This window comes from Adiantum capillus-veneris, chromosome 14 (assembly GCF_014529385.1).
Source record: "Adiantum capillus-veneris isolate H3 chromosome 14, ASM1452938v2, whole genome shotgun sequence".
NCBI classification, from domain to species: Eukaryota; Viridiplantae; Streptophyta; class Polypodiopsida; order Polypodiales; family Pteridaceae; genus Adiantum; species Adiantum capillus-veneris.
This window is the reverse complement of record NC_140944.1, coordinates 51,022,311-51,035,012: the sequence shown is the minus strand read 5'-3', so window position 1 is coordinate 51,035,012 and position 12,702 is coordinate 51,022,311. Positions and strand designations below refer to the sequence as shown.

General features: G+C 40.1%; 2 protein-coding genes across 3 annotated transcripts; both read right to left on the bottom strand.

Moving 5' to 3' along the window:
• Window positions 1-4,851: 4,851 nt before the first annotated feature.
• On the bottom strand, window positions 4,852-8,173 carry LOC147442352 (uncharacterized). Of its 2 annotated transcripts, XM_086528558.1 has the most exons (5): window positions 8,051-8,173; window positions 7,621-7,772; window positions 7,407-7,497; window positions 6,982-7,122; window positions 4,852-6,435 (listed from the first exon to the last, which is right to left on the bottom strand). In XM_086528558.1, exons 1-5 carry the CDS (start codon window positions 8,122-8,124, stop codon window positions 6,408-6,410), a joined length of 486 nt encoding a protein of 161 aa, XP_086384684.1. In that variant the 5' UTR covers window positions 8,125-8,173; the 3' UTR covers window positions 4,852-6,407. The 2 variants fall into 2 exon arrangements, 1 of the variants encoding a protein (XP_086384684.1); XR_015190192.1 differs by lacking the exons at window positions 4,852-6,435; window positions 8,051-8,173 and having other exon boundaries at window positions 6,883-7,500; window positions 7,621-7,985.
• Window positions 8,174-8,319: 146 nt separating this feature from the next.
• LOC147442351 (actin-depolymerizing factor 7-like) lies at window positions 8,320-11,176 on the bottom strand. Its single transcript, XM_086528557.1, has 3 exons — window positions 11,020-11,176; window positions 10,572-10,837; window positions 8,320-8,728 (listed from the first exon to the last, which is right to left on the bottom strand). The coding sequence occupies exons 1-3, from the start codon at window positions 11,020-11,022 to the stop codon at window positions 8,581-8,583; spliced, it is 417 nt and encodes a 138-aa protein (XP_086384683.1). The 5' UTR covers window positions 11,023-11,176; the 3' UTR covers window positions 8,320-8,580.
• Between the last annotated feature and the right edge of the window lie 1,526 nt (window positions 11,177-12,702).

Here is a 12,702-nt window from a genome sequence, read left to right as displayed (position 1 = left end):
GACAAATCTACAAACAAATCTAGGGAAGAAGCAATGTTTTCTACACAATCATAGACCGAAAGGTCATGATGAGGAGTCAAAAGAAACATTTCTTCTTTTCAAAAAAAATTGAGCTCTATTGTGGGTTACTTCAGAAAGATATATATTTAGGGAAAACATTGTTGGGTGTGTATATCAAATGTGATACCCTCATGAAAGCATGTGGGTTACTTCAGAAAGATATATATTTAGGGAAAATATTGTTGTGTGTGTATATCAAATGTGATACCCTCATGAAAGCATAAGAAGTTCCTGATGGGCTTCTAGTCTAGAGTGTCATCACTTGGAATTAATTGTTAGGGGATGTTGGAGAAATTTGTCATTCTTGTGGTGCTTTGTTTGATATGCATGCTAGATATGGTGTTTTTGTAAAGCACAAAAAGTTCTTGGGTGCCATCTCTTGCAAACAATGTGTTAGTTGCAAGAGATGACATATCAGAGAGGATGTAACATGTTGGTTGTAGGATATGATCAACCTAGTTGTGACAAGGAATCTTTGGGGTGTTTTAACCAAATAACAAGTGACGGCCTTTCTCCAAATGCAAGCACCTATGCTTGCACCTTGAAATCATGTGGCTATATGCAAGACCTTCACATGAATGAAAAAAAATCCAGGATGAGATTGAGATTGCTAGTTAAGAAGTTATCCAAGAAACATGGTGTGCTTTGCAATGCTTTGGTAGATATGTATGCCAAATATGATTCCCTTACAAATGAAAAAAAAAGTTCTTGATGAGCTTTCTATATGAAATGTCACCTCTTGGAAAACGTTGATAGCAAGGCGTTCCCAACATGCCTGTGGCAAGGAAGCAATAGAGTGAAGCGAGGGTTTCTTGCTAGACAAAGTCTCTTGAAGTCCTCTTGTAGGAGGATATGCCCAACAAGGGATTCTTGAGGAAGTCCTCAATTGTTTTTTGTTGGATGCAATAGTAGGTACCTTTAGAGCTGCAATCACTTTTCTTAGTGTGCTCAATTTATAATTTTGCATGACATCCGTCTATGCCAACTAGCTGGTAGAACCTTTCTTGCCCCATGGAATGCCTTCACCGCCAACATTTACTGCTCAATTAATCATCACTACTATGGACACCTCTTAATATCTTTTGTTGCCTTACCCTTAACCACTTGCATCCCATAGATTTGTTTGCCTCCAACCGTGGTGCCGCCATCGGATGCTATAATAGTCCTCCCACCCCTTTTCTCTTTCAAACACCTACAAAATTATTTCCGGGCTGACATCATGAGCTTCTTTGTTTTTTTTAAACTTCTATGGAAGAAAATGACATTGAGAAACCTCGTGCTAACTTCAACTACATTCAAACCTTTACAATGGTGGATGTGCCTTGTCTGGTTGGGTCTGTAACAGTACCTCTACCTTAGCTTTTGGGTAGCCTCTCATATTAGTCATCTCAAAATATGCAAGCAACAATCCACAAGGTATGGGATCAAAACATTTTTGCACCCTTGAAGCAATCCTTGGAGCAACCCACCTGCAACAAGGCATACTTCTTTTTAGCTCACATGCTGCAAATCCTCACTTTCTTTTAAGCCCCTTAAGAGATCCTGCCTACTTCATCAACCTTTGGAAGGTTTATGTGTGCTTCCTTAAATCTCCTACCCCCTTTGTTGATTTCAAGTTTCTAGGAAATGGCTCAATACCTTATGCCATTATGTGATCCCATCCCTTGACAATGGGCCTACACCCTCTACCTTAATGTATTCCTTGAATTGAATTCTCAAGTGATATTTCTTTTTCCCTTTGACTTAGACTATCAACCTACCTTATTTGTGCATTCCCAGGATAGCCCCTTGTTGTTCCCATGATAGTCCAAAGTTGCTACCTTGGCACAACCATATTCTTAGAACCTTTGTTGTTCCCATGATAGCCTAAAGTTTCTACCATGGGACAACCTTATTCTTATAACCCTTGTTGGCTCTAGTGCTCAACAGTTTCATATTACCCCCTTGGAATGCCTTTTTTAACTTGTGGAATGGCCCTTTCCTTTTGGACCCGGTTTGGCTCTAGTGTTTGCATATTTATCCCAACAAAATTTTGTCTTTGGGTTGGTTCCTCTGCACTCTTGGATGTTGCATTCTTCTCATTGAAATCCCTTTCAGTGGATTTCCTCTCCTAGTTGTGCCACATGTCTTTCAATCTCTATGCTTTGGAGCTTTGACTTCCTTCTCTCTCAATACTTTCTCCAAGCCTTGCAACAAGAATGGTGGATAACCTTAACCTTCTCTTAAAAGTTAACTTTCAATGAAGCAACTACATCTTGGGTCCCTCTTGGGCTCCCTTTCCTTCTCTTCGTTGCTCCCTTTCTTACCTTATCTCTTGTCTATTGCTTACCCTATTGCTTAAGACTTTACATCATGAAATCACACATTATTAGTACTCTAGTAGCTATCCCAACCCAAAGCCTTCCTTCAAGCCAAACACATTCGCTCATCTCTAGCCTTCAAATTAGAACAAATTTAGTGAGACTTGCTAACCAAACGTACATCACCTAACCCAAACTTGTGCCTTGTTTCAAATGATTTTTTAATATACTCAACCTCAATAATTTGGCCAAATTCTCTCTCGCACACAAATCAAATCTAACTATACTACCTAAAAGAAATTTTTCTTTTGATGAGCAACTCATGCGACTTGACAATGCGGAAACAACTTTTAGCTCTAGTGAGAGAATGCTCCTTAGCCAATAGGAAGAAGGATAACATTACGTTGAGAAAGCCTTTTTTCTCATTTTGAAAATGTCTATGAAAACCATTCTGGTGAAATTATCACTATTATCACCAAAAAAGTAAGGCGCTTTATACTAACATCTTGCACAACCCGATATTGCTATCCTATAAAGTGGTACTTGATAGCGATTAATAGGTACTATTTAAGACTATGAAGTAGGGGTCAGAACCAAGCAAATAGAGGCCCTTGAGGGGTCTCTAGGGCCGCTAATCGATTGGTTCTGACTTCATGAGGCCCTCGGCTTTAGATATAGCATTTTCAAGCGCTAGGATGCATCCGAAACATCCAAAATCTTAGGATAGTACTTTAAAATGTTGAAATTTGACGTCTCTAGCTCAAGATATAGCATTTTTAGAACCAAGCGAATAGGTGTCCCAAAGACCCCTCTGGAACATCTATTTGCTTGGTTCTGATCTCATGAGGCCCTAAGCTTATCCCTTTGGGACATCTATTCGCTTGATTCTGACCTCATGAGGCTCCAAGCTTGAAAATGCTATATATTGAGCTAGAGACATCAGATTTTAGCGTTTTAAAGCGCTATCCTAAGATTTTTGGACGTTGCGGATGCATTCATGGTATTTTTTTTGTATTTCAAAAACATCTCTTCTGTGTTTTCTCTCATCGCACATCACAGCACTTATTAACATTCAAAGACATGGATTTTTGTGTACACTTAAGTTGGGCTCTTGAAAAGCATTTTGTAGGAGCATGCATTTAAGTGATCAAGAAACTTTTACGTATGTACTATGAGAAATAGAATTCCAAAAAACTAATTTTGTATTTTCCAAAATTACCTCTTCTATGCTAAGTTGGTGTTTCTTACAGGGTCCAAAATTGAGTCCAAGTTTCTCCTAATGAAAACCAAAATGTGTTCAAAAATATCAGTTTAGTGTGCCACACATGGACATTATGGGAAAACTCCTGTCAAATCTACTTGAAAATTTTCCTTATTTAATGGTGTTTTGACCCACATACAAAGTAAGAGACTCTAATCGAACTATCTTTGTGATTTTTTTACTAATAAAACCAACACTATGGGAACTTCTCTTATACCTTTGCAATTTAGATCTCCTTTTGCAATCCTTATGATAACACCTTGAAAACAGTATGTCCCTTCTCCTAACAAAAGTCGATTTATCACCTCTTGGCATAGAAAACTGAACTTCAAACTTTGACGGTTGAAAAGGCTATTTAATGGCTTGTACTATTTAATGGTTTGACAAGTTCTTTTTGATAGCATGAGAGGAAAATATGGCATTATATCAGACAAAGAGCACTATGTTTGCATGGTTGACCTTTTCAAGCTTGTAAGGCATTTTGACAAAGCTATGAGAGTAATCAAGACGATGTTGTCATCTGAATATCCTCTAGTTTGGGGAAATGTGGAGCTTGGGTAGCTCGCCTTTGAGCTTACAATAGAATTAGAGAAATATAACGTTGTAGTATGTGTGCTAAATGAGTAATATTTATGCAGTTGGTTGTGTGCAGGAGTAGATTGTTAGTCACATGCTCCTCAAAAAACGATGGCATGTTACGATCTCCTTGAAAAAACACAATCCACCAACCTACCTTATCTCCCCAATCATTTTGGGATAGCCACATAATTTTAACCCAACCTTATGATGATTACAAACACTACCCACCTCCACATTTGTGTTTAAGTCAATTACATTATCATGAAGTTAAGGTATGTGTGCTATGCTTTATCCTTAGAAATAGTGTTGGGTGTTGTTTTGATATTGTAATGCTACAAAATTTGTAGGTATCTAGAGGCTTGGGTTGAGTTGCAATGCGACAAAGGTGTGATAGATCCATTACAACACATTGGGATACTTTTTTGCACCAAAATAATGGCAAAAAGATAGAAAAAAGTGAAACAATTACAAAAGCATAAAACTAAAAGCTCTCAAATATAATGCACTCTTTGGTTAAGAGATCTAAAGGGGCACGATTAAGTCCCTTGTCTAGCACCTTCCTCACTTTAAGATTAATGACCATATCCAAGTCATATGATAGGATATGCCCACTATTCGGTCAAGTTTCACTAATAAAAAGGTATTCCTAATGGCTTCAAAAAAATTAAAAGGTATTCCTAATTCAAAGATTCCTTCAACAACAACAAAATTGATGCACTAGTCTATAGCACATAGCAATGAACAATGATGAAACACGTAGATTTGCAACAGTATTAGTTGGACTGGATGGATACGACATTGAGAGAGAGAGAGAGAGAGAGAGAGAGAGAGAGAGAGAGAGAGCAAGGACACTTTAAGGAGAAGAAATGCTCAAGGGAAAATAAAGGAGAAGAGAAACACCTCTTTATATGAACACAAAAGGTCTTTGGCTTTCCACCTTCACATGTCTTTTAACTTTCTGCTTTCATCTATCTATGTTTTGAAAGAATTTTTATTTTTTTGAGATTGGAGAGACCTCACGATTTCTTGCACTCTTCTAGGTGCACAGTGGACAAGAGGAGTCTCTCTCTCATTCTCCACGCTCCATGTCTGCACCTGCCAATGAGCCATTCTCTCTGTCTTTGTCTCTAGGTGTGTATGTGAAAGGAGAGGTATGCTCTCCGTTTGTCACACGCACCAAGAGACGTACCACAACATCTCTTGGGATTCGCGCTAATAAACTCATTCAAAAAATTGTGACCCATGACATCCTTTTGAGCAAGAAGCACTCAATCCAAACCATCCTAGACCAACTCTTGCATCAGCTACATGACGAGTTCTTAGGACTACCATTAGATCCTTCAGAGGTGCAATTTGATTAAATGTGGTGTATGCTAGGTAGGGAAAATCTTGAGGGGCGGTACTTGAGAGTCCCCAACATGGTACATATAGAGCACTTAGCCCCCATTTTATAATCATCTGATTCCTTGCCAAGTTGGTTACTTTTGACCAACTCCCTCTCCCTCTCTCTCTCTCTCTCTCTCTCTCTCTCTCTCTCTCTCTCTCTCCTACATTCTCTCCCCGACTGTAGGCATAGCTTCTTGTCCCTCAAAAGCAGCCCACTTTAAGAGCAGTTGTGTGGATTTCTTCAAGGAGCTTGTAGAAAAGAAAGTGGTTATTCAGTACAATATCATCAATGTCAAACCACAATATTCTTGCATCCTTATAAAATTCACATTCCCAATATGATCACAAGTACATTTGATAAATGGACTGTTCCAAATTTGAATGTAGTTCGAAGCTCTACCTTAACTCCCAATAGGGAGCCAATCTTAGGATGGCACCTTTGTGTCTCAAAGGTGCTCATTGAAAAAGGACAATCTCACATAAGATTCAATTGGTCATCAATATTCACTACTTAACAGCTTCCTTAACTTTGTCAATCAACGCAACGTAAGTAAGAAGCCTTCATTTACTGGGGCCAATAGGGAGAAGCTACCAAAGGTTCATTGCCTTGGTGGTTATGCAAGGCCTTGTAATTTAGTATTACAACCAAGGTGGTTATCTCCTAAATACAACCATGGATGTATTTGTAAAAAATGTTGGATAACCGTATACACTACCAACACCATGACTACATGTGTAGGCTACAAATTGCATTTATCATCTTAACTCAAGCAAAGGAGAAGAGCGAGGGTCAAAGGAGGATGGTCAACAAAAAGAAATTATCATGGCCACCTAAGTAAGCCCACCACCCTGCAAAGATAATTATGTCAGACAAATAGTAGGACTGTGTATACACTGGTACTTACCACCATCGCACAACAGATCAACTAGATTACTTTCCTATTATGTGTCAGGCAAGTGTCGACATGCATACACAATCGTTATCCTTGTTGACTATTTCATGTATGCAATTAGACATTAAATTGGATTACTACTAGGTGAAGTAGGGACCTAGTACTACTAGGTGAAGTAGGGACCTAGTAAAGGCTAGCAAAAAGCATGAGATTCCAAAAATGTGAGCATAATAAAAATATGGCAAGCGAGCATTGGAGCTTTAGGCAATGTTGGCTACTTCAACAATGGACAGCCACCAAACTGCTAACCCTACCATTGATCTTAAGTAAACCCAACAGCAATCTAGAAATCACGATCACAACCAATCACTCTTCAATAATCTAGATAACAAAACCTTTCACGAGTAACAATCTCTTGGTATGTATTATGCATGATGCATTCCAAGGCACAAATAGTCTCCTCAGATCGGTACATGGCACATGAGTGAAAATTGATACTTACACCCACTTTTTTTGTTGCTTCACATAAGTTGGGCATTTTGAAGAAAGGCATTTCATAGCTCCACCCAGATACGGTGACCAGGAGATTGCAATTGCAGTAAAAATGAGATTTGATCGCTTTTTCACCTCATCAGGTGTTTGCCTATGTCACCCAGCTTGGCCTGCTTCATAAGATATGCCTAGATGAATCGAGAATAAGCCCAAATTCACCCTGAAGTGAAGTTAAGTGCAAGGTATAGACCCATGAGTCACCCACAAGACAATATAACCATCAGCTCCATCATGCATAGGATTGACTAAATAACATAACATCCCCACTAACCTCGTCAATGCCCAATCGTGGGTGTAGAACTAGGTACTAACATATGCTCCAAAAGATTGTTGCCTGCTTCATAAGATGTTGCACTTCAGGACCAAAAAAACAACCGTGTAGAAGTTGTCATGGACTGCGGGTTCGAACAGCCATTCAAGCAGAAAAAGCACACTGGTAGCAGAGATGTTGGAACCCCATTCGTTACTGCTGCGAGTTCGACACATTAACCAAAAAACATCGCTTTCACATGATGCGAGTGTACATGCAACATTATAAGGGCTCAATAACCCCTAGACATGAGAGGTGCAACTATCATGAGCCCCTTACCATACAGCAAAAACCAGGTATTAAAAGCACAGCCGTAATTGACCGCTCGACCTTCAAAGATGTCCACAGAAGTAACAGCCCATGGAAAAACTGCACTTTGTAACAATATGACCACATGTTCCTGTAGACTTAAGACAACATATAATCCACAGCTTTCAACTCACGGAAAACATCTCAAAATTAAACATCACTACAAAGTTCATAAACTGCAACAATCAATCCAAATCTTCAAAACATCCTGCTAAAGTGGGACTGTTTCACTATCCGTAGTCTTTTGCAACACACGAAGCATCTACTGCCACATTATAGTTGCTCCTGGGATTTTATTACTTTCATCAGCGTAATCAGCTTTCACATTGGAGCCACACAACCTCATCGTCAATGCTCCTTCCATTTTTGCGAGCTTGCATGCATGAAATCCATATTAAACCTGCTTTCCGTCTCCATCCCACCAACACCAACAGATGAGACCTTGAAAACAACACCGCAAACAAAAATCCACATGTGAAGATCCACCTCCTGGATTAACTTTGCCCTCGATGACTCTTAAGAGTACCTGCAGTCCTCCAACAACAAATAGAACAGCAAAACAAAACCGGAGAGAGAGAGAGAGAGAGAGAGAGAGAGAGAGAGAGAGAGAGAGAGAGAGAGAGAGAGTGCACAACATGCATAACACGACAAGAAGAATGCACAATCACAAAGATCCAATAGCGTCTTTCACCACATCAAACTGATATCTAGTAAGATATAAGGGTAAATGGATTTGCAGAGCACTCAAAAAATAACACAAGGTTCAAAGCTTGCAACTTGGAGCCCAATGCTGCAAAACCCCAAGCTGATGACTTAATACAACTGAATCCTACTGCAAATACTCGATTGAAAAGACAGAATAGATCTATACAAAGATACATCAGAACATCACGTTGCAGTTGAAGACCCCTGTGAAAAACTGCAAAGACCTCAATAAGCCCGGTCCTTGATGTTGCCTATTTCAATCTCGGTTGCATCAGTAGCCTGGATTTCGTAAGTCACATCCAGCTCCCGCTTAAAGCGATCCTTGGAGCTGGCATAGAGCATCCTAGTCCTCACACGAGAGACATCCGGAGACCTATACAAAACAAGCATTAGCTTAAACATGTACGATACCATACGCACGTGCATTCATCACAAGGCCAAAGCAAAAACTATCTACTTGAATATAACAAGTTTGAATGGGAGAAAGATTAAATAAATTCATTCACACAATAGGGGAACCAACCACCCCCCCCCCCCCCCCCGTTTGATGCTCTCTTTTCAGTGGTGAACTCTTCCTTGATCACATTGCCACGAGTCAACACCCTTCTTTCCTGTTAATTCCTTTTGCATCTACCTGCTTGTGGGAAGAAACGGGGGAAATCAGTCACCTTGCCATCTAAGCTACCAGAAATCGTGGGACGGAGCTTCAACATTTTCAGTCTGCTGATTCTCTGGACAGCATTTTCTTGGTAACTCTCATATTGAAATACTCTTTTCTCTTCATGCAAAGGCACAAGCACAGCTAGTCCTGCTCTTCATTTCCCTTATTTGAAACTAGGAGGAAAATAAACTAGAGTATAACAACACTTGTTTACAAAACCAGAGTAAGTATTCATGCTAAATGGGCAAAAGAGCAGTTGTGCTCCATGAAACAAGATTTCATTAGGTAATGGATCCTTCAACACTTAAAAGCCTGGCTCTAATCCTCGAGCTTACGAGCAATGGCGTGTGTACACCACCTTGAGGAGCACTACTGATTTAAGTGCGCGACTAAGTCCACTATTTCGATCTCAGGAATGATTTATGCCAGACAATGCTCAGTCCTAAGGATCCCTTGAGATAGCTCAACACTCCATGACAACATGATCTTGACATGGCCAAATTGTTGAATAAATCTTCACAAATTCTAATCAGAGTACGCTCCAGATGCAATACCCAGAGCTAAGCCAGTCACAACAGCATCTGATCCCTACTCCGTCTTCATCTCTGCAAAACTTTGCTCATCTTAAGTAGACCACATATGTTGTGATATACAGGACTCCAGGCTTCAGATCTACCCTGGAATGATGCATCTCAATGTCTGTTCATAGCAACAGCTGTGAAAAACTGTGAAACTCATTCTCTTCTTGACTGGCAACTTCTGGCCCTTGCAATTCCTCATCTTTTCAAACATAAGATAACTATACGCAAATAGACCTCTTGATAGCTGAAACCATCTTCAATATCTACAGCTTAAGCCCAATCCCTTGGTTGACACGAAGTCCTTGGGAGCAACCTAATTTTGCGAGGAGAAAACTTCCACTACTGTGAGTCGTGACCACTGCCGTGTAACCTTTCAAAACTTATGTTCTGCAAGCGGGCTGTTCACATGTTTTTGAACTTGCGCCATGGAAACTTAACAACCATGAATTGGTACATTAGTACAGAAAACGCAGGCGAGTTTTTCTGTGGAGTACTGACTATCAAAACATAAACTTTATCAAGTGACTTGCAAAATTCTAAAGTTAAGCATGGTGAAATAATTATCTTATCTCATAAAATGCGTTGATCCATCATCTCGATACCATAATTCCATGTGCCCCATGTTCCTCACCATCGTATGTCATACACGCATCAGTAATAACGTTTGTGTGTAGACTTCAGCGGCCCTTTGGGTTATTGTAGTTGAGAAACACAACTAACCTGATCTGTATATTTAAAAGCATTTCACAAATGAACAACATTCATGAGATCTACACCTGCGGTATATGTATATCATTCAAAGAGTTGAGAATTCAAATGCATTGCATAACTCAGGCATTAGGAAAGGCTCTCATGCTACCTGATACAAATCATCTAACACACCAATGGAATAAATGACAGAAGCCGTCACATCTAACAAAATATAACTGCAAAGATAGTATACGTAACTGTATACCAAGTAAGGAGCATCTTACCATGCCACAAAGAAAATTTTGCTCTTCTGGCAGTTGTCCTCTGTTACAAAGTCATAGTCATAAATGGCATATCTGCAATCTTTCTCAGGAAGAGATGCAGTGAATTGATCGTAACTCTCATCAGGTCCCCCCAGTTTCTCTACCACAATCTTGTTCACCTTGTCATCAATCTTGTAAACGATATAGCGATGCGTTCTTTTACTTTTCAGCTCCATAAACTTAAGCTTGCATTCATCATCAACAGCGATACCAGAGGCAGCATTAGCCTGTCATATTTTGCGAAACAAATCTTTACAAAAGGTACGCATATAGCGTGAAAAATCCACCAAAGCACAGCTAAAATGAGCAAGTGCCTCTCTCTCTCTCTCTCTCTCTCTCTCTCTCTCTCTCTCTCTCTCTCTCTGAGCAGAAATATAAAGATCTCCTGCGTAGGCATCTGAAGACTCACCATGGCAAACGAGACGCTCGAAGGACAGAGCTCGACCGAGTGGCTGTGGCTATGGCGATAGCGATGGCGATCACAAGCTTCGGCAGAAGAAAGAGAGGCCCTCCATTGTTAAAGGCCCGCTACTCTACACTCTATAGTCATGACCCATTATTTGGACCCATCACATAGCGTAAATTCCACGTCATTTTGAGTTGTCTCCCCTAATGACAATAATTGTGTACCTTTATCCTCTACCAAAAAATACAAGGACTCGCCAACCTCTATCCACCTCTTAAACCTTAACATTTTTAAAAGTTTAATAGTGTAATTATTATTGGGACAATGAGATAACTTTATTGGCATTGCAAGTGTTCATCAAGAGTCATGAAGCTTACCAAAAAAGGAAGAAGGGAGAGTTGTGTTACCGTATGCAACCGATGTCCTATTTGCACCAAAAGAGGAATAGAAAAATAAGGTGAACTCTCCCAACAACCCACCAAAACACTCTCCCTCATGGCTTTTGCTCCTAAAGATTACCCCCATGATTGAATTGCATGATTTTGGTGCCAAGAATCTTTGAAAAAATCTTGTGGCTGCTAGAAAGGCTATCGCATCAGAGGCCAACAGCGAGCATGAGACATCACCACCATTACTAGAGGAAGGTGCAAGTGTTATGCAAATAAGATGTTTAAAGATTGGAACCAGGAGCTTGGAAGGTCATGACATGAGTAAAGGGAACTGCCATGCCCTGAGGGCATGATCAGTTCACAAAGGGGAGTAAGCCCAAAGCTTTGCGGAAAGCTTCGAGCTTCTCACGAGACAATGCCTTTGTGAAAATATCTGCAAGGTTGTCCTGTGTTGGCACATAAGCCAAGATGATCTCTCCTGCTGAGAGCCTCTCCCTGACATAGTGGTAATGCACCTAAATGTGCTTTGTGCGAGCATGAAAAATTGGGCTCCTCGCAACTGCCAATGCGCTATGACTGTCGGCGTAGATAGTGTTGGAAGTGTCCTGTCCAACACCCAAATCATCCATAAGGCATCTGAGCCATACACACTCAATCGTAGATGTGAAGACTGCCCTGTACTCAACTCGAAGTGGCCACAGTAGGTTTCTTCTTGCTCAACCATGATATACATGAACTGCCAAGCATGAAACAAAAACCACTTGTGGACACTCTCATGTCAAAACAACCAACCCAATCTAAGTCTGAAAAAGCATGTAAGTCTGCCAGAAATGATCCCCCCTTGGGATAAAATAAGCTAAGATGTAAAGTGCCACTAAGGTAGCAGAAAATCCTCTTGACAGCCTACCAATGCTTAGACCCTGGGCTATGCATAAATCTACTAACCTGTGAGACTGCAAACTGAATATCTGGCCTCGTGTTGCATACATAAATGAGGCATCCAATAGCAATTTGGTAAAGAGTGACATCTGCAGGATCACCAACATCCTGAAGACTCAATTTCAAACGTGTTTCCATGGGAGTGGGAATAGGTTTGCAATTCTCAAGTCCAAACTTACATAGCAATGTCTCTATGTAACTTTTTTGACACAAGGAAATACCACCATCACACTGCTTAAACTATATACCCAAGTAATGATGCAGCAGCCTCAAATCTTTCATTTTGAAAGTAGCATTCAAATTAGACTTAAATTCAGCAATATGTCTCTCATTTGGTCCAGTGATCATCAAATCATCT

Excerpts from the sequence above, each read along its gene's own strand:
- LOC147442352 (XM_086528558.1), bottom strand. The coding sequence starts at position 8,124 with ATGTGGATTTTTGTTTGCGGTGTTGTTTTCAAGGTCTCATCTGTTGGT. Across the intron at positions 7,773-8,050 it reads GGGATGGAGACGGAAAGCAG|CTGTGGATTATATGTTGTCT; the intron begins GTTTAATATGGA and ends GTGAGTTGAAAG. Across the intron at positions 7,123-7,406 it reads TCCATGACAACTTCTACACG|GCAAACACCTGATGAGGTGA; the intron begins GTTGTTTTTTTG and ends TGGGTGACATAG.
- LOC147442351 (XM_086528557.1), bottom strand. Across the intron at positions 8,729-10,571 it reads AAAATTTTCTTTGTGGCATG|GTCTCCGGATGTCTCTCGTG; the intron begins GTAAGATGCTCC and ends TGTTTTGTATAG.